The sequence below is a fragment of the Amblyomma americanum genome, chromosome 7 (genome assembly GCF_052857255.1).
Source record: "Amblyomma americanum isolate KBUSLIRL-KWMA chromosome 7, ASM5285725v1, whole genome shotgun sequence".
Classification (NCBI taxonomy): domain Eukaryota; kingdom Metazoa; phylum Arthropoda; class Arachnida; order Ixodida; family Ixodidae; genus Amblyomma; species Amblyomma americanum.
In genome coordinates this window covers 19,246,386-19,267,750 of record NC_135503.1, presented here as the reverse complement: position 1 = coordinate 19,267,750, position 21,365 = coordinate 19,246,386, and the positions used below count along the sequence as shown (strand labels likewise).

Genomic DNA, 21,365 nt, shown 5'->3' with positions numbered 1-21,365 from the left:
CCATAGTGCATTCCCACAGCCTCTACTAGTGTGAGGTGCTTCTGAGGTGTGTATGAGCTGTACACTCTAATTAAAATTTTAAGTTTTTATTGCCTGTACCAAGCCATCACATAGCCTTCAAGAAGGCGTACTGGTCAGATATGCTATCTCCTTCCTCCTGTGTTTGTACTATGCTCTTCATCTCTGATGCTCACGATGAAAGAGGTCGTATGTCCAGACAAAACAAGTGCATCAATGTTCTATGACTGCTCAGCGTGCAAGGAAACAGCAACAGGTTTTAGCTGATGCGCTTGTAGATCGCTCTGGGGGCTTAGTTAGAGCTTCAGTAGGCGGCTAGCGCTCGGGCCACATGGTGTACCCTTTCCTTGCTTCTGTTTCAGCATGCTAAGAAACCTTGCTTTTGCGTCATTGAAGTAGGGTACGGGTGTCCTTTATTTGGTTTTTTATTCTCATGGACAATGTATGTCTTTTCTTATCCGCGAACTCGGGCGGTGAGATAATCCAGAGCCAACAAAGCAGTTGCGGCGTAGACTTCTCGTGTCTTTGGGACACGTTCCTGCGCATGTTCTCGACCACTAATTCTTCGACCCCAAGCTACGAGAGAAGGTCGCTTTCACTGAACTCCAGGCCACGTTGTGAGCTGCCGAGACCGAAGCTGTGAGGCGCTGCGTTCAAGGCAGTTAAGATGACCTTTCTTCTTGTCTATTCACCGGAAAAGAGGGACAATATTTTTCCTTTCCAGGTTGAAAGCCTCCCTTTCGACATGTCGCACGACGCTACGCACCATGACCCCGCGGCTCCCGCTCAAGATTACAGCCAGTACGCCTACGACCAAACTGCGTACGGACAAACCACTTATGGACAGACCGCGTATGATTATACGCAAGCCACCACGCAGGCCCTCCCGTCAAAACTTGAAGGTAAGTACGGAAGCGCACTTCTCTGCCTGCCAACTCCCGAGCTTCCGAGCTATCATGAACACCATGTATGGTTGATTAAACATAGGCCTAGCATTAACTACAGTACCTCAATGCATTATTGAGTAATGCGTCCCAGAATCTGCAGAGGACATCAAGATTAGACCCGCCGCGGTGGCTCAGTGGTTAGGGCGCTCGACTACTAATCCGTAGTTCCCGGGTTCGAACCCGACCGCGGCGGCTGCGTTTTTATGAAGGAAAAACGCTAAGGCGCCCGTGTGCTGTGCGATGTCAGTGCACGTTAAAGATCCCCAGGTGGTCGAAATTATTCCGCAGCCCTCCACTACGGCACCTCTCTATTCCTTTCTTCTTTCACTCCCTCCCTTGTCCCTTACCTTACGGCGCGGTTCAGGTGTCCAACGATATATGACAGATACTGCGCCATTTCCTTTCCCCGAAAACCAATTAATAATAATAATTAATAACATCAAGATTAGTAAAACGCCATAGAGTAACCCCACCAGTGGCAGAGAAATGCAGATGCTAGTAGCAAAGAAAATATTCGGCGTCCTAAAGTATTAAAATAGCATCATCATCATCATCATCATCATCATCATCATCATCACCAGCCTTACTACAGCCACTGCAGGGCAAAGGCCTCTCCCATGTCTCTCCAATTAACCCTGTTTATTAAAATATATTTTTGCTCATACAGCCAACTATAAAATTATGCGGTAATTACTGACTAGCGTCTGCTGAAGACAGCCTTACGTTTACTGATGAAAGCTAACGCAAATTTCCCAGTAGCCTTGTAGTTAAAGAAAAATTCGTCCAGGTCAAGGGACCGCAAGAGGAGAGATCCCCAGACCAGAACAAATTTTTCTTCAAATCCAGATCTTTTCATGCAGATCTACAGTTTCCTTTGCAGCCACATGGCTTCGCTTCAGTAGATGCTAACGAGTAATTAATTGCTCCCTGATTAAAATCTAGTCCGCCTTGGCGCTTTCCACTATATACATTCGTCTAACATCCGGCTGCCCACTTGCATTGTTCTGTCGATTCGTTGACAGAATTTTCAGTGACTGCAATAAATAATATTTCATATAAATCGTCTTAGGCAATCTTTCCATATTTTATTTCTGTATAATCAAATACACGTGCCTCATATGGATATCGATAGTGTCTTTAAATGCGCTATTTTCTCGTTAACTTTCTAAGCACCATACTGATAGATATTTTCACGTCGCTCTGCTCTTTCAGGCACCAAGCCTACGTCGTAAGTAACTTTGCATTGTGTGTTAAAAAGCGAGTAGTGTCAGGCTTCTGCAGAAGCACCGAATAGAACATTATCGACACCAACGAGAAAAACTGGGGGGGGGGGGGTCTTAATTATATTCCTAAATAAGAAAATACGATAGAATTCAGGATTCCTAGTAATGTATCTGTAACCAGAGTCTAATGTTGTTCTCACGATGTCCCTCCAAGCCTCCGGTTGAAACCGGTTTTATTGCCCTTATGAGTACGCATCGGTCGTCATCTAGATTATTCGAGAGTCTCGCATCATTTGTAATTATACTAATCGGAGCCCATCATCCACCTTGATTCACCCACTAATCACCCTTAATTGTCTGGGCTGGGCCGGCCTACTTCGAAAAATTTGGCGCCCCTGATATATTCAAATTTTGCCCTATTATTGGTCCAGTGGTGGTCACGTGGCGTTGATGACGTCGCGACCCTCTCAATCGCACTGATAGATCGCTGGGTCTCCTCATACCACAACTGGCGCAGTCTTGCAGCGGTTTGAGCCACCTGAGGAGCATGAGACGCATGTTACGGTTGGCAAAGAGGCAACTGCATTGCATCTGACAACGATGGGCAGTCTGCTCACTATCCTTTGCGCAGATTGCCACCTGCCGCGGTGGTCAGGTTGTGATGACGTCACAATGTAACGCCACCTCTTTCAACCAATTAGTTTCGTGAAAGAGATGCCGGAAATTTTATGTTGATACAACTCAAATGCTATCGCATTAATAAAAAACGCTGATGGATCTTAGTGGATTCAATAAAGATTGGGGTAAAAAAGTTGTATCATTTCCCTTGAATGAACGCAGGCGTTTTCATTGGGATAGAAACGTTCATTGAGGAACGTATGTTCTCTATTAGTGATGGTGATGTATCAGCACATAGGGTTAGCGAAAGATTATACCGCAATGAAGCTCATAGAATCGTTCAATTCCTAATGCCACAATAGTACCGGGACAACTTATTTGGTCCTCTGCTTTGGTTTCACAAAAGGTAATCGAAAATATTTGTCTCAACAATTTCATCAGATAGGCAGGCGAAATCGGCGAGCAAGAATAGAAAGGTCTAAAAATATGTGACAGCTTAGAGCCTTATTCTGTTCTCGTTCCCGTGCTCAGCTCTCAAACGTCACTGTACGTATACCGCTTCCTAAATTCCACGCTGTATAATGAATAGTTGCTCTGCTAGTTTGCAACCTTACACAGCGCATAAGCTGTTTCTGTGCGAAGAAATTACTGACACCGAGGGTTTAATGAATGCTGACAGCCTACAAGCATTTTGGGGCCTTCACGTTGATCTTTAGTATTTCAGACACTAAGAAATGGCCTTCGCGAAGTTGCATTTGAACGTTATATATTAGAGAGTGAACACTTCTCTCAAGCAGTATCAGCAATACACGGCAGCACTACCCTGATCAAAAAGCGCTCCAATATTACAGCTTTGATATCTTCTTACTCATTCGATTCTCATATGGATACTACTGTAATGCTCAAGCCATTGCGTTGTGTTTGGAGCTCTAATCTCCAGCATAGCCTTAGTTCTTTAGGGACTTCCAGTCCTCGCAGGCATGAATCCGTTTTATAAACGGTACAGTACCACGGCTCCCAGATAAGGCGCACCACCTAGCGGCAAGTAGAAGGATTTTATGAGGACAGATAAGTGATAAGTGCACAATTAAAGCGGTGTTTCCCTCTCGTTCTGTAACGCTGTCTATTAGAGCTGCATTTCTGAACGCTTAATACAACAGTACGAATCCTCTTGTTCGAGATAATATTTTCTAGCCTTTTGGTTTTACATTAAATTTAAAGCCGCCAAATCCTGCACCTACTGTTCCGGAGGTGTATCGTCTTCCGTTTGCATATTAAGAGGCTTGGGAGCAAAAACCAACATCGTCTCATAAACAACCTTGAGACAAGCCAAGGGGCAATATGAAAAGCTGGTGAAGTGTACTGAGAAAACGAAATTACGGTCCGCCGTGGTGGCTCAGGGGTTATGGCGCTTGGCTGCTGACCCGAAAGACGCCGGTTCGATCCCGGCCGCGGCGGTCGAATTTCGATGGAGGCAAAATTCTAGAGGCCCGTGTACTGTGCAATGTGAGTGCACGTTGAAGAGGCCCAGGTGGTCGAAATTTCCGGAGCCCTTCACTTCGGCGACGCTCATAGCCTGAGTCGTTTTGGGACGTTATACCCTCATAAACCATAAACCAAAACGGAATTACGCTTCTCGAAATCGTTGCCTCTTCTAGCGTTGTGGTTGTCTCCAGCACGGTTATCTAGCTCGCTCTATTTCCTTTCCTGCAGGGAGAACCGCATAACAGCACCCATGGTAATGACATGCATATTGTTGACCGTCATTTCCCTTGTAGCGATCCTCACGTTGCTGGCCCTGCCACTAGGTAAGCACAAGCGCAGCTCAATGTTGCCCGAAAATTGTTTAGCGTCATTTCTATACGTCACCTCATCTCTCTATTTACGCTGCGTGTTCCTCATCTGTCATCCCATTCTTATTTCAGAGCATTCGTGAATATTTGCAGCGTTGAATTGTACATAACTATACCAGACTATACAGCTGCATCTTACCTGTGCCCATCTACGGGGCAGAAACGTGGAGGCTAACGAAAAGGGTTCAGCTCAACTTAAGGACAGCCCAGCGAGCTGTGGAAAGAAAATTGATAGGTTTAACTTCAAGAGACCGGAAGCGGGCAGAGTGGGTGAGGGAAGAAACTGGGGTTAATGACAATAATAATTGGTTTTGGAGGTAAAGAAAATGGCGCAGTATCTGTCTCATATATCGTTGGACACCGGAACCGCGCCGTAAGGGACGGAAAAAGGAGGGAGTGAAAGAAGAAAGGAAGAGAGAGGTGTCGTAGTGGAGGGCTCCGGAATAATTTCGACCACCTGGGGATCTTTAACGTGCACTGACATCGCACAGCACACGGGCGCCTTAGCGTTTTTCCTCCATAAAAACGCAGCCGCCGCGGTCGGGTTCGAACCCGGGAACTCCGGATCAGTAGTCGAGCGCCCTAACCACTGAGCCACCGCGGCGGGGCGGGTTAATGACATCCTAGTCGAAATCAAGAGGAAGAAATGGGCTTAGGCAAGGCATGCAATGCGAAGGTAAGATGCGAAGGCAAGCTTTAAGAAGGCTAGTCATTAAGGGTAACGGAGTGGATTTCAAGAGAAGGAAAGCGTAGCAGGGGGCGGCAGAAGGTTAGGTGGGCGGTCAAGATTAGGAAGTTGGCGGGCATACGGTGGGCGCAGCTGGCAAAGGACAGGGTTCATTGAAGAGAAATGGGAGAGGTCTTTGCGCTGCGATTGGCGTAATCAGGCTGATGATGATCTTGATGATGATGGCGAGAAAGCACCTACTTTACTGCAACAACTGTGCCGTGCCATACAAAATTATATAGTGCTACCATTCTACCATACCATATAATACAATAACACATCTAAAGACTATCTATTCGCAGCCCCAATGCTGCACATAATCCGAGACCACCTGGAATACAGCCCACTGGCCAGGAAGAGAACGTTGTAGTTTTACATAACGTTGTTCCCCGATGCCGACACAGTACCAAGTATCCACCACGGGAGCCGCGTGCGGAGCAGTCCCTCTAAACTCGACTAACCATGCTACTGCGCCTCATGTCCCAGGCACAGCGTTTGGCTTCGGCACCGAGACCGATGTTCCGGACGACGCGGACATGCCCCGCCTTCCGTCCGTCTACCCCGTGATACGGATGCAGACCCGCTCTCCCGTGACGGCGACAGATACCAGTGCCACCATCACGCCGCACACGACCCCGCAGTCGCCCAGGAGAGGTCAGTGTCCGCCGCCGTCCACCCACATGCTCGTATAAGAGGCCATTGTTAAATACAGACTCGCTTAATCGAGGTGCCTGGTTTATTAAAAATGCGCTGTTGTCCGTCTGCCAGTAGTGATTCATAAGGGCTGCCCTTAATTCGAAGTCCGCATTATTCAAACTAATCTTCTATCTCATCGAGGTGGAATTATGAGAGTCAACTGCGTGACACACTAAACACCAGACTCTGCGAGGGCCGAGAATATGATATAGACCGACACGTGCCCGTATCCGCTATGCCTTGGTGAAGGAGGGCTGTACAGTTATGCTGCTAAAGAAAACATTTTTCTTTTGCACCTTACTAGTCCTTCCTACGATCAGTTTTAGGTTTGCGACAATTTATAACAGTCGCTATGTACTGCCTAAAGGCAGCAGTTTGATATCGTTACCTCGTGCCCGCCAAACACATGCCCATGAGGGTTTTGGCAAGGCTTCCCTTGCGTCATTAAAATAAAATGATTACGGTCCTCAAAAATTTCTCTCAAAGCATTCGTGGCTCTCAGCGGCTGAGTCTGGATAGCTTCACGAGCGTAAAAACAATTCACGTTTTTTTTTTCTAAACAAAGCTGTGCTGTGTGCGATGGCATGGAAAAGTTACGGCTAGCCATGTTGCCAGCCATGCTTGAAAACAATACGCATGCTTTAAACGGCTGGTGCAAGAGTTTAAACTGATTTGAAGGAACCAAATTAGAGACAGCACGAAAGATGGAGGCATATAAAGCACTGAGTGTCTATCTTGTGCTTCTTCTCCGCACAGTGTTTCATTATTTGGGCCCTAACTTTGAGAACGGCTTTGTTTAGCCCTTAATCACAATGGTCCAAAAACATCTGCTTACTTTATTTTTGTCTTTTAGTGAAGCGACCAAAATGGATCTAAGTTAAGCACTTGCTAGAGACCTGTTGCCCACTGATGAACTTGCCTAACACAAAGAGCTATGGTGACCAGAGTTATCAATGACTCGTGCAGTCATGGACCAGCAGCCCCTGGTCTGCACGATGGGCTCCAAGACAAGCTTCGCGCAGATGTTTCCACCAGACGGACTCTGCGAGTACGTCTTCTTCGACTCGGTCGAGAAAGAAAACCGCAACCCGCTTGCCTTCCCTAACCGGTGGGGCAACGACCTACGAATTTTCGTTGCGGCCTACGCCCAGTACAACACGACGGCATTCGGCATCGGCTTCGCCTACGAGTAAGTGGCCGCTATCTTGAGCCATAAAACTGCACGAATCCTCATTTCCACCGAATTCCCGCATCCCGCAGTTGCTGGCCGCCATGAAGATTTAGATCAATCACTTTCACTCGATCGACCGATGGAGAGTGACGTGTATCGAAGTTGTTTTTGCTTTGTGCCTTCCGAAAACGAACTGCAGCGGTGGCGTTAGTAACTTTCACGAAGAGAATGCGAGTTAATTGCGTCATTGCGACGTCACCATATATAGCTATAGAAGCACAGTCGGATAAGTTCCACATGAAATTTGATGGAAGATTTGCACATTTCCGCTTCCTCCGTTTTCCGCTGCCACAAAAAGAGCACTAGGAATCGCACTGCCTCACCCTCCAAAGATTAAGAGCTTTGTGGGAGTCGTAATTACTTCCCTATAGGCTGCTGAAAAGCATACCCCGTGGCCTGTGAAGTTTGATGGACAATCTCTCTATAATAGCCCTCTGGTGGAGTTTCTGCATGTGCAGACTGGCGTTTGCTGGACGCTATTAAAATTTGAGGAATCAAGGAGGCGCATGCGTTCAGTATAATCTCTTTGCAGTAAACGAAGCAAAAATAAACTTCTAAGAGCTATGCTTGCCCGCTTGATACTTGAGCCAGCGAAAGCTGTTACAGGTTTTGGTCCAGCCATACAGCCGCGCGTTCTGCTGTGCAAACACCCTCAGGTTGTGTATTCCTCCGCCGTCGTCATAACCTCCTCCTTCCAAGATATCCACCATTCCAAGATGGCCACGAGGCTTATTCCGATGGCAGGCATCTTCCATTTGCTCATACCTCCGCTCACGGCATAACCTACCAAGCCACTAGGCCTCCCGCCGCTTCCACCCTCTCTTTCTCTTACGTAACTCTCTCCTATATAAGTGGACAGGAGTATTTTGCTCTCCTCTTTGCCACTTGCCCACCTTGGCAGGCGACTGCCACCTGCCACAGTTTTCAGGCATCACAGTTGGCATTTAGCAGCCATTTACTTCATTTAATAAATAAAATACCTGATTCACTAAGTAATTAAGATCTTATGGCTGACGCTGCAGATTTCCCAGTAGCATGGAGGGCTATATGGTCAAACCTAAGCTATAACAGTTTTCTCTGTAATGAAAAAAATCAGAACATAAAAAACGTGTAACTCAAGCATTAGTACCCTACAGACAAAAAGAGAAAGTGAAAATTAGTGCCGAAAATGATTCATTGTAAGTTGCAAAATGTGAACAATAAATATAACAGACTAACTCAAAAGCTACCAGATTACTTTGTATGTTCTTGAAAGTGGGGAGCAATACGTCAAATTCAGTTTCATCAGAATGAGTAACAGTGTAGAATGACAAGAATTTTCGTAGCTGGTCATGCTACAACGAAGGATTTTGAGAGAAGGCATTTTTCACAAGCAGCCCGTCTAATATCGTGCAAGACATGGCATCATGGGAAATGGCGATGCGTTTTGAAATGACTCTCTATAGCGATGCTTCTGCTTAGCAGTGTTCGTTTCGCCAAGCTAAATCCGCTCCCACCTCTATTAGCGTTTCAGTAACTGCGCTTGCCTAAAACTGCACAATTCGACTGAAACTCTTTCGAGAAGCGTAATCTGCATCCCTTCATTGTGACACCACTGTGCAGCAAGGCGTTCACGCTGGTACGACAGCTGAACACGACCAACTCCTCGCTGCTGGAGCCCTTCTGGCGCAAGAACATTTTCCACTTTGGCATCCTGGACACAGCCACGAGGAACGCGAGGCAAGCCGACGTGGAACTTGCCCTGAACGTCTTGAAGGTATACGCAGCGCGCTGACGAGCCTCTCGGTTTCTCCCTATTCCCACACACTAACCCCAGCGCTGTGCCGTCATGCCTTAGCGGCTTAACTGAATCGGTGTAACCGCCACGCTGTGCTGTCAGTACATGGCTCGTGGGCGGAAGGATAACAGAGTGTGCTCGGAAGGGGACCGTAGGAAAGGAGGAAAGATACTGGAAAAGATCGCTTGCACTGCGTTAACGAGGACTTTCATATGTGTAGCGCTGGCCTTCGGAAGCCCGGAGCACCTCATTCAAGCGGCAAACGATGAGATGTGCTCTACATCATGCTGCAAGGAAGCCTACAAGAGTTCCGGGAAGCTTCAACGAAACACTCTTGGATGCTGTTTCTTAGAGGAATGATACCGAAATGCCCATTTGGGTCCATCGCCTCCGTTAGCTGCCCGTTACGGTTTTAGGAGACAGCATAGCATTCCTTGTTGAAAATGCATTGAACTCAGTAAAGTTTTATGTTCTATTCGTCGAAAGCTGCAGTGCATAAGAGAAGGATGCCAAGTACGTACCTAAGCTTGTTTTAAATATGTGTACCAGATTTTGACGAGGTCCGGAAAATTGCATTGCGAATTGCTGGTACTGTTTTTAGTAGTGCATTTAGAAACACCAGACGGGAGAGCACCCTATCCAAGCACATATAACGCTGGTTTCATATGAGAAGGCTGGACAATGGTCGCTCAGCTGACTTTGGCCACGAATTTCTTGCAGGCGCTCGACACGCATGCTGAGACTCAGAGGCGGCTGGGCAACCCGTCTTTTATTTTCTTCGCGGGATTAGTTTTTAATGACACCTGGAACAACTTTTACAACGAGAAATTTACGTAAGTAGCCATGGCCCCGTTTTATTTAGAGTATGTCATACCACCATATCATACCAACAGGCCCACCATTTCGCCCTTATTTAGAGTACTTAGAAAAGGATGGTTTCAAACCTGGGCTATTGGCGACTCACGATAGCTGACGCCGAATAGTAATGCTGAGCCTAATCTAATTTTGAAGCATTCTTGAAACGCTCGTTACATTGCCCTACACGTGATACAGATGTCAGCAGACCTCCTATTCTGTAACTTTGACGCACCATATTTTGCAGGTCGTGTCCGCAGATCCGGACAAAGAGCGTTAGATACCTACGAGAATAAGAATGAGGTGCAGTTAATTAGGCAGGTATAGTTAATGATCTATGGTTTAGGAGGTTTAACACCCCGAAGAGGCTCGGGCTATAAGGGACGCCGTAGCGTAAGGCTCCGAAAATTTGGACCGCCTGCGGTTTTTTTTAACGTGCACTGACATCTCACAGTACACGTGCCTCTAGAATTCTTCCTCCATCGAAATTCGACCCCCGCGGCCGGGATCGAACCCGCGTCTTTCGGGTCAGCAGCCACGAGCACCCTGGGCAGTTAATACTGACCGATAGCTATTATGCACTACTTTTTATTTGCCTATCCCAAATCACTAAGCAAGACGATGATACGCAGTTGTACTTAGCCTATAGAAATATTCCCAACCAAGCCATAGGCTAAATAGTCGCATTTCAATGGAGGCGAAATGCTTGAAGCTCGTGTACTGTGCGATGTCAGTGCACATTAAAGAATTCCACGTGGCCGAAATTTCCGGAACCCTTCAATACAGCTTCCCACATAGCCTGGGTCGCTTTGGGACATTAAACCCCATAACCCAACCAAAGTATTGGCTAAATGGAAAGACCAAAGTTGAAAGGGCAGCAAATAACCACATCTAAGGGAGTTTGGGAATGGTCGACGCCGGACACGACTGTCTGTAACATAGTGTACAGTGGAACCTGGATACATCGAACTCGAGGGAGATTTCAAAATATTTCGATATACCGATAATTCGACATACAGAACATGGCACCAGAGAAGCTTGTCCCTAACCAGGAAGCAAGAATACACTGCACGAATGCTACTGACGCTTTTCTTGTAGCAACGTGCCGCTCGCCAGCGTGCTGACGGCGCGCCGCTCGCTAGGCGTCTAGGCCTAATCTACTTCGCATTGAAGCCGCAGTGAACGGTGCTTTGGAACTAGCCACAGCATATCATGTGATATCTAATCATTTTACGTGTACTCAATAAACAGAATCTCATTAAAATTAAGGCACATGTTTATGATGGTTCAAAGCGCTTAACTTCTTACAGAACGACCAGGCCAGTAGTAGATCGCTTTACGGGAGCGTCACTGCACCAGGAGAGATCTGAGGACACCTAGGGATTTATGAATGTATAGTCGAGAGTGACCAATTCCGCATATGTGAACATTCATTCATTCATTAAAGCTATTGCCTCATACCCTTAAGGCGGAGCTTAAGTGTCCCTCCGAAGCTTCTCTAAAGCGAGTCAGAGTGGGTATTCCATTTCGAGTGCAGGGTGATAGACTTTCATGAAGCCAGTGCGCACTCGCTGATTGGTCCCGGCATGGCAGGCGCGCGCCCTCCTTGCCGACATGTGGTGCCATCTGGCGCCCTCATGGCGATTCTTGTGCAGAAGGCCTATAGGCAGTTACTCTGTGAGGGCCGGGTACGGCCTTTTTGCACGCGCAGGAAGCTCCTCCGCACTGCCGTTGCCAAGTGTTATAACAATTTCCTTTTGGATGCCGTGAGTGTCTGTCTTCGCATCGTCGTTGCTGTAGGCGATAATTTAAAACCCTGCGTAGTTGGCCCCCACAGAAATCGGGGATATGGTAAACTAACACGAGAATCAGGAAACCGAAATTTTTGAACCTCGTATAAGCATCACTTTGTGGACTTAAGCATGTCCTAGATGTTCAGCTTTGGATCAACGTATACAAACTGGACGGACCAAATCTGGGTACAAAGAGCGGCGAAAATGTAGTCGTTAAAATACATTGCTGCATTAATACCCGATACGCATTTGCAGGAACTTCTACAAACCGGACCTGTTCATCGCCCAGGGACATTTCTTCTACGGTGACAACACTTTCAGTGACTGTCGCGTGATGGCGCCTACAGTGCTTACCAGACCGCAGGGGCTTGACAATTACCAGCACGATTTGGTGAGAACTTAGTCCTTGACCAATATAAATTTGTTTCTTATTCCCATATATCTTACTGGATACCATAGCCAAAATTAGGAGGAGCAAATGGAAATGCAGTGCGAAGGTCATACAGCTGATGGCCGAATAGGATAGTTTCTAGTTTCAAGTTTATTTCCAGGACTGATTCGAGGAAAAAAAAAACTAAAAGGACGATTACAACTGGGTAACGAGATTCAGCAACAGTTGTTTCGGGTAATTAATCAATTACAATGTAATATGATATTATAATAATATTTTCCTTCAGTAGTAAAATTCTTGTAACGTCACAATGCTGTCACTCGTGACGTGACTGTCTGCATGACGTGTCTACGTTCAGACAACTAAGCGTGGTTAGTTGCAATGAGTTGCTACTACGTAATCGCATGCTGACCAATTGGCTTGGCGTGATGTTAAGTCGATGCCAACACCGACGCCCTATAGTACCGGGAAACATGTCCTTAACAGTTGTCGCTGCATAATGAGCACATTACCACGGGTAGTCGACCGTTAGGCGGTGAGCTGAGGAGAAAAATTTCCTGGAACAAGGGGACCACAAATGGTGCATGACTGACAATGCACCACTAATTTTCCATTGATCAATACCTGAAACTAAAAAAAAAGTAGCCTATATATTTCGTGGTTTGAGTGACTGCTGGCTTCCTTCATCGTTATCATCATTATCAGCCTGACTACACACACTGTATGGCAAAGGCCTCTCCCATGTATCTCCAGTTAACCTTGTCCTTTGCCAGCTGCGCCCACCCTATGCCTGCAAACTTCTTAATCTCATCCGCCCACCTAACATTCTGCCGCCCCCTGCTACGCTTGCCTTCTTTAGGAATCCACTCCGTTACCATTGAAGACCAGCGGTTATCCTGCCTTCGCATTGCACGCCCTGCCCAAGCCCATTTCTTCCTTTTGATTTTGGCTAGGATGTCATTAACCCGCGTTTGCTTCCTCACCCACTTTGCCCGATTCCGGTCTCTTACCGTTACACCTACCATTTTTCTTTCCATGGCTCGCTGCGTTGTCCTTAACTTAAGCTGGACCCCCCCCCCCCCCCCCTTCTCTGTTCAGTACCTTAACGAGGCCCTTGGTTTCGCCAGTCCTGATGCCATTAGTAGCATAAAGCGTTCTCGCAAAGCTGCAATCCTCACCTTTCGATCACCTTCTAGGTGGCACTTGCAGCTTTAAAGGGCGTTCTACATCCGCTCTTGTGGTGGAGGGTAGCGCTGGTAAACACGCTCGAGGTTAGGCTATACGCAGTGTAAATGCATTGTGGCGTATGCCGTCCACACATATTTTTTCTTCTTTCTTTCTACGATCAATAACCGAGTGGAATGATGCCTTTATCAGTTTTTCTTCGGAAAATTTTGAGTGCGCTTAACCACCGTGTTTCAATCTTGATGCACGCTTGAGGTTTCTTTGTGATGTAATTGTGATTATTTTGCCCCCGCCGCGGTGGCTCAGTGGTTAGGGCGCTCGACTACTGATCCGGAGTTCCCGAATTCGAACCCGACCGCGGCGGCTGCGTTTTTATGGGGGAAAAACGCTAAGGCGCCCGTGTGCTGTGCGATGTCAATGCACGTTAAAGATCCCCAGGTGGTCGAAATTATTCCCAAGCCCTCCACTACGGCACCTCTTCTTCCTTTCTTCTTTCACTCCCTCCTTTATCCCTTTCCTTACGGCGCGGTTCAGGTGTCCAACGATATATGAGACAGATACTGCGCCATTTCCTTTCCTCCCAAAACCAATTATTATTATTATTGCGCAACTGCAGTTCTGTATTCAACTTTTTATTGTGTTTATCGTTTTTGTTCGTCAGCCTTTGTTACGAATGTATAATCTTATCATAATTTTGTTTTGTTGATGTTTTTTGTGCTCTTGATAAGCCGTTGTGCCTGCCATTTTTTAGTGTCTGCTTCTCTTGAACCAAGCTCACGTTACAGGTATGCTTCTCAAAGCACTGCTATGTTAAAATTTGTATTTGTATGCTCCCACCTGCTTGGTCTTCCGAGACTGCAGTATCTCCCAAATAAATAAAGTAGAAAGTTGTACAACCATAGTTGTAGCTCAGTTGGCTGAGCAGAGTACGCGAAAGTCGACGTACATGGGTATGGTATGGTATGGTATGGTGTGGTATGGTATGGTATGGTATGGTATGGTATGGTATGGTATGGTATGGTATGGTATGGTATGGTATGGTATGGTATTGTATGGTATGGCATTGTACAGTACGGTAGGGTGCGGCATGGTAGGATACCGTTGAGTACGGTACGGTACGACATGGTATGATGTAATGTATGGTATAAGTATGGTATGGTATAGCATGGTATAATATGGTATAGTACTGTACGGCACAGTGGTGTATGTTATGGTAAGGAGTGGTATGCGGGCTGGCGTTTAACGTCCAAAACCTGCAAATGGGTTATGAGATACGCTGCAGCAGAAGACTGGATTAATTTCGACCAGCTTAGGGGTTTTAACCTGCACTTACATTGGACAGCGAACGGGTGCTTTTGAATTTCCCCTTTATAACAATTCTGGCACCGCTGCCGGCATCTGTAGCCGCGAATTGGGTTGAGCGGAGGGAAGCCGTAGCAGCTAAGCCAACGTTGGGGGTCACATATTTTTGGACATTGAGCAGACATGGTACCCAGCATTCACACCTTACCAAGATACCAACGACACCATCTGCAGTCTGTATCGCCGATTTCAATGCACTGCTGGCCTACTCCTTATGAATCGGGCGTCGATGATTTTACAGGGAACGTTAGTGCGTAGCATTAGAAACAAGTGCAGCTTTCTCGGACAGAAATTTTGGATATTAGAAAATTGTAAGATACTGTTATGAAAATCTTGAAGGTAATGGTCTATTATTCTGATATGTAGCAAAATATTTCTTTTAAAGTGTTTCCATCGGTCGCATCGAACAGTTAGGACTGCCACAGAAAACCAATGGCGAACGCTAGACTGCCATCGGGTGATCTGCGGATACATTGATTGTTATAGTGAAATCTTGCATTATATGAAAAAAATGCGTTCATAAATGGTTTCCCGCTCAAAAATGCTTTTGTACAGAATTGCTGGGTATGAATATATGTTCTTAACCCCGCAGCCTAAATAAACATATGCTCTCGCGCAGACTCTGGCAGCAGACAGCTTTACCAAGTTGTCATCCAGCGGACTGTCGATGATATGGGCACTCTCAGTGACCATGAAAGGCCGCTGGACGATGACCCTGCCCGTACAAGGGCTGGACGACTTCCTCTCGGGCTGCGTGCACAACGCCACCGCCCCCTCTTTCGGCAGGTATTCTGAGGTAGGCCGCTAGTCTAGCACCCCATGTAGTCCAAAGGGCTTGCGTTCTGTTGGCCGGGCCAGCTCTAAAGTGCGTCATGCAATTTTTTTGCGATGCCTCTAAAACTTATTGTCGAACACACTAGGCTGCACTCGAAAAGGGGGCGCCATGAAAGAACAGCACACGACAAAACAGAATGCGTCAAAACAGCCCACAAAAAAAGCACAGCGACAAAACAGCACAGGGAAAAACCAGCACGCGTCAAAACGAAACACCGGATAAAACGGCACAACGACAGAACAGCACAGCGATAAAACAGAACGACGACAGAAGAGCGCAGGGAAAAAACAGCACGACGACAGAACAGCACAGCGGCGTACGGTGCAGAGCTGCGGGACGGCCGAACTATCATAGCCATATCGGCAAACGGCAAATTACAACACATACGGCAGTGACCTTTCGACTTATCCACTGCTCGTTTGACAGACTCAACTAGGAACAGGGTAGGGTAGTACTTGCGATATGAAATTTTTGGTGCGTAACAACGCTGAAGAAGTTGTAACAGGAACACCTAATTCGTGTCCGGGCTAATAAAGCTGCATCACTTGATTGAATTTAAGGCCAGAAACTTTGCTGCTGTCGCGTGTTCTGTAGACCTTGGTTTGTCAATAACACAGCGTCATGCCTAACCCGAATTAAAGATAGTACTGCAAATTTTTCTCCTCTCTCAAGTCCACCTGTCTGTAGTCGCGGAAACAGGCTGACGCCATTTGTAGCCGTTACCATCCTGACATTTTAAAGCAACTTTTCGTTGGACGCTCTCACCCAATAAAGGGACAGAAATTCGTCCTCATCTTTTTTTCTGGGTAAAGACTTTCATGGGACCCCCCCCCCCTGTATGTTGATGTTTGCTCGACAAAAATAAGATGATTTCCGACGAAATCAAATTAAAAATCTACGCCGTGTCAGATTAAGCTCGAAATGTCAAGACCAGAAAGGACTCTGTGATAACGGTCTCGAAACAACTGTCGGCACACCGTAGCTTCTAGAATCCGAGCCGAAAACAACTATCTCGATGCAACGCGGATTAAACTTCCTAAACGACCGGAAGGCGAAACACGTATATTTGATTTTGTTGACGATTTTTAGCTCCCAAAAGGTCCCTTTTTGGTGTGAGTGCCCGGTTTCTCAATAAGCATTTTATGGTTAATGAGGAGGGTTCAACGTCCTTTCTAAGCTACTCGGGCTACGAGGGACGCGTCGCAATGAAGAGCTCCGGAAATTTCGACCACCCGGGGTCCTTTAACGTGCACTAACATCGCACAGTACATGGGCCCCTAGAACTTTGCCTTAATAGAAATTCGGCCGCCACGCCCGGAAACGAACCTGCGTCTTTCGGGTCAGCAGCCGAGCGCCATAACCACTGAGCCATCGCGGCGCCCAATTCTGCCACATGAACCTAATCGCTCAGTCCAGCTGTAGATTATATTCCCGTATAATGCCATTGCTCTTTCATTTTTGCCTTTTACCCAAATAAAATCTTTACTGCGAACTGTATACCTCTTCTCGTATTTAATTTCTGCTTTCATAAGCCCACAATCATGTATGATGATGCCGTAGAATTTTGATCTACTTGAGTTAATGGCTGAGACTGACTGTTGTGCATTGTTCTTGCGTATTCCTCTCCTCTCTAATGCATTCACTGTCATACGAATACAAGAAATTCAACCTTTTACGCCGGCATACACGAATTCAGAGCAATCGTTTCGTGTTCTCGCATTGTCTCAGATTTGCAGGAATCCAAACTACCTGCAGCGCAGCTATAGCCAGGCGCATGATGCCATTCTGGCAGTCCACGACACGGATAACCTGTTATTTGCCTACGACAACGAAGTAGGCCTATGCAGAAAGGTGAGACTACAGGAAACGCTGTTGCCCAGTGCATGTGAAATGTTCCTGTAAACCCACTGATAAACTTCTTGCATACCTATCAGGGCTGCGTTTTCGCTCAAGAGTGCATTGTTTACTATGCTCCAGGGACCAGCAAAGATTATTTGGTTGCTATTTCTCAAACTCATGTACGCAAAATAAATTGTTCAGTGTATCTATATAGCTGCTAATTAGTCATATACGCATTATGTCGGAAAAAAAACTTCGACAATATTCGAGCCATCCACATCGAGATCAAGGAAGCCAACAGTAAGTGAAACCAAGTAGCATAGGGGAGTGTTTATATTTGTTTATTTGTGGTGTTGATCAGTGAGAAATTATTACTGTAATTATTTATCATTGTTGTCTTCCTTCATATGTATTGCATAACGAGTTCCTTTTTTTTCTTTTCCTTGTCTGCTCATCCACTTCGAGGGAAGACAGTCCTGAGGGTTCTCGAGAGAGGCGTAATTTTGGGACTTTCTTAAAATGTAAGGCAGCTAGTATGTTCTTACGGGCAAAAAGTGATGGTGAGGAAAAGAAACACGCAGAGTGCTCCGTATACAATCCGTTTTGACTCATGAAACTGCGATTGTTTCTCGCCATTGCTTTGAGTATCAAGGAAACTTTTACTGGCCTTCATAGCGGGATAAAGGGCAAAACATTTATATGGATTCCTTTCAGTATATGTTGCTTACATTGGTATTCGTTCTAAGAATTATTTCAGTGCAGACAGGTTTGGTTTACTCAACATTTGTCTTCATGTCCTGTTTTCCTCTCGTTACAGCCTTTGTCCGTAAAGTTCCGAGACTCAGTCTATTAAAAAAGATGCGTTTAACATTGAAATCATTTGAGCAGCACCCCTTCGAAATAGTCTTCCTTTCATCTATACACAGCTTCCGACGGTTCTTGAGGTCATGGAAACAGTTGGAAAATGCTTATTTTTGAAGGGCTGTCAGCTTCTTTGTCGTGGCGTCTTGAATGACCTCCACGCTCTTCATCCAGCGAGCTTTTAGGGCTCCCTTCACACAAGGAAACCGAAATATATCGCATGGGGAGAGGTCAGACGAGTATGGCGGATGAGGAAGTACAGCAATGCTGTGCTTGGCGAAAAATTTTGTCACGCTGAGAGCATTGTGCGGCCTTGCGTTATCGTGGAGGAGGCTCCATTGTCCAGATGACCATAAGTAAGGGCGACGGCGTCGCAGTGCATCACGCATGTGTTGGAGCACGCGGATATAAAACTCATGATTCACCGTCTGCCCTTGTGGGACGAACTCGTGGTGCATGAGGCCTCTGGCATCGAAAAAAAAAACGATCTGCATCATCTTTGTTTTGGTCTTCTGTCGCCGCACCTTGCTCGACACCGGAGAGCTTCTGGACTGCCATTCGGCGCTCTTCCTGTTCGTTTAAGGATCGTATTGAAAACATCATGTTTCGTCTTCAGCAGTGATGCCGTCGACGAATTCAGCATCCTTCTCTGCCTCGGAGAGCAAATCAGCGCTCATTGGTGCCCGCGTGTTCTTCTGGTCCTCTGTGAGGGAAGGCGGCACAAGTCTGGCATTCAGCTCTTGTTTCCCCAAGTTCTCACTCAAAATTTGATGGCATGTTGTCTTACTAATGTCGAGAGGATATGATAGCATGCGGACTGTAATGGTGCGATCTTGCTGTATGATTCTCTCATCAGAGCCACGTTGTTTTCATTCCATGAGGTCGAAGGGCACCCCTGCCTTGTGTCGTCTTCCACCGACGTTCTCCCCGAAACGAACCTCTTGTGCCGCTCGAAAACTCGCGCCCGCGATAATGTCTTTTTGTCGTTAGTATCACAAAGGAGCTGATACGTCTGTGTGGATGTCTTGCCAAGCTTCACACAGAATTTTATGTATACACGCTGTTCGATGTGGACGTCCATCTCTCCACATTCACTCACAGTAGAATGCACAGACTACTAGTGGCAACTTATTTTTCTAAATGTTATGCCATATAGCGGCTGCCACAGCAATTAACATAAATAGCTCAGGTTAGGCCGAAAATATGGCGCTACACATACGCATCAACCATTGTTTTGGGGAATCATTTCTAGAGAAGAAAATAATTCAGTCTCGAAACTTTACTGACAAAGGTTGTATGACGTTACTTACATTATATTTTCATATTTCATCCATTGTTTGTATGTCTTTTTTTCTTCATTATTGTAGCTTCCTTGGACTTTGGATATGTGCCTCTTGCTACCATAGCAAACGAGCGCTAGAAAACGTTTTTGTTACTGTTCCTTATTTTGTTTCCAAGTTTTTTATGCTTATAGCCACTGTGCTAACGCCTTAAAACGTTTTATACTTTTTGCTCGAGGTTGTAAAGCATTGATTTATGTTAACACTTCATTCCGTCATTTTATGAGTGGGAATAAATACCTCGGAAGTTTACCTTACCACTGGAGGCTTAGAAAGTATTAACAAAATGCAAGTCCACTTGGGATGATCAAATCGACAACAAACAGCACCTGGTAAAACCGATCCTCTGCGAATAGAATGTGTCAACACCATGAACGTTTTACTGAATCTATTACTAGCGTCACGGCGTTAAAAGCTCGTGCTGGACTTCACAACTTTTCCCATCGTCGCAAACTGGCTCGCTTAACTCTTTTCCACAAATTTTACCATCATCCATTGCTTCGCGACGATTTCTTTCACTCACCCTCAGTAGTGTTTCCACGCCGTTACCATCCTCTCAAGCTAAAACGCATCACATTTCACACTTCAAGTTTTGCCAAATCATCCATACTCAAATCCATTATTCATTGGAACCGGCTGCCTTCCTTAATCGCAACTGAAACGAATACGACATCATTTCATGAACTTTAAAATCCAAAGCGATGTGTAGGTTTCTTCTAGCTCTGTTCTGCTCACCGTAATGTGTTTGAGTGTTGTTTTTCTTTCTGTTTATTACGTTGTTTTATTTTTTTATTATGTCTATTTTGCGTGTTGTTGTTCCGCCAGATTTTGATACTTGCTGACTATCGGTTATTGCTCTTTTCTTGTTTTGTTTTTTGTCCTATTCCTCATGTTAGATGTTCCTTCTTGTTTCTTCATGTTCGAATATTTACCCCCCTATGTAATACCCTCGTGAGGAGGGCCTTTAGGGTTATCTTGAAATAAATAAATAAACCTTGTGTCGCCTTCGCATTGGACATACTCATCTCACACATCACTTTCATAGTATTTTTCATAGCATTTCATAGTATTTTATGACAAAAACCTCCCTTTCCACTCTAGGTTGCTATTAGTCAAAAATTCAATAGCAGACTGTTCGCGAGTTGTAAGATTCCTAAAAGAAGGGCATGTCATTGCACACTGCAATTTTTTAAGAACTAGTGATTGGCCAGCACAACAGTGAGATGATACCAACGCTGTGTTTCGCGCATGTTAACCTCAGCTGGTTATGTGCAATAAAAACCACAGTTCTCACGTTCTTTCCTTACGCCGGCAGCTGTGCACTGTGAAAGCTCGGCAGTCGGCCTTGCATTTTGGCATCGCCGTGTACGACACGGAGTACGAGGACTTCTTGAACTCCTGCGGGGCGTTCAACAAATACGGTGCCTTCTCGCGGCTCCACGCTGTTCGCAGGATTCTAAACTACTTCAAGACGAAGTTCCAAAGCGCTCCAGACGTCGCAGGCTGCCGGGATGTCGTCACGTGAGATCCCCTTTGTGGACGGCGGCCTGATGCGTTTGTGGGGCTCACAACTTGAATAAAAAGAAAGTTACAGGATTACACTTAAGTCTGCTTAAGAGCGGAAATGCGAAAGCCTTTCGCTTTCCTCTCTTTCTCCCTCCCTTTTTCATATTTATGTTATAGAACAGGCTTAACTATGTCGACATTCATGGCTATTGAGACGTCTGTTTCCGTTCATGGCTAACGTGTCGACGTTCATGGCTAACATGACCTCCGAACGACCTTCGCGGGACTCGAAGCCACGACCTTGAAGA

General features: G+C 46.0%; 1 protein-coding gene across 1 annotated transcript; it reads left to right on the top strand.

Annotated features, from left to right (window-relative positions):
- The first annotated feature begins 755 nt into the window (after window positions 1-755).
- Window positions 756-21,076, top strand: LOC144097000 (uncharacterized). The gene is made up of 11 exons (XM_077629800.1): window positions 756-920; window positions 2,178-2,193; window positions 4,520-4,614; window positions 5,873-6,040; window positions 7,049-7,271; window positions 8,916-9,069; window positions 9,811-9,923; window positions 11,994-12,129; window positions 15,296-15,472; window positions 17,240-17,362; window positions 20,867-21,076. Exons 1-11 carry the CDS (start codon window positions 764-766, stop codon window positions 21,074-21,076), a joined length of 1,572 nt encoding a protein of 523 aa, XP_077485926.1. The 5' UTR covers window positions 756-763.
- The last annotated feature ends 289 nt before the right edge of the window (window positions 21,077-21,365 follow it).

Excerpts from the sequence above, each read along its gene's own strand:
- LOC144097000 (XM_077629800.1), top strand. The coding sequence starts at position 764 with ATGTCGCACGACGCTACGCACCATGACCCCGCGGCTCCCGCTCAAGAT. Across the intron at positions 4,615-5,872 it reads GTTGCTGGCCCTGCCACTAG|GCACAGCGTTTGGCTTCGGC; the intron begins GTAAGCACAAGC and ends CTCATGTCCCAG. Across the intron at positions 9,924-11,993 it reads TTTTACAACGAGAAATTTAC|GAACTTCTACAAACCGGACC; the intron begins GTAAGTAGCCAT and ends ACGCATTTGCAG.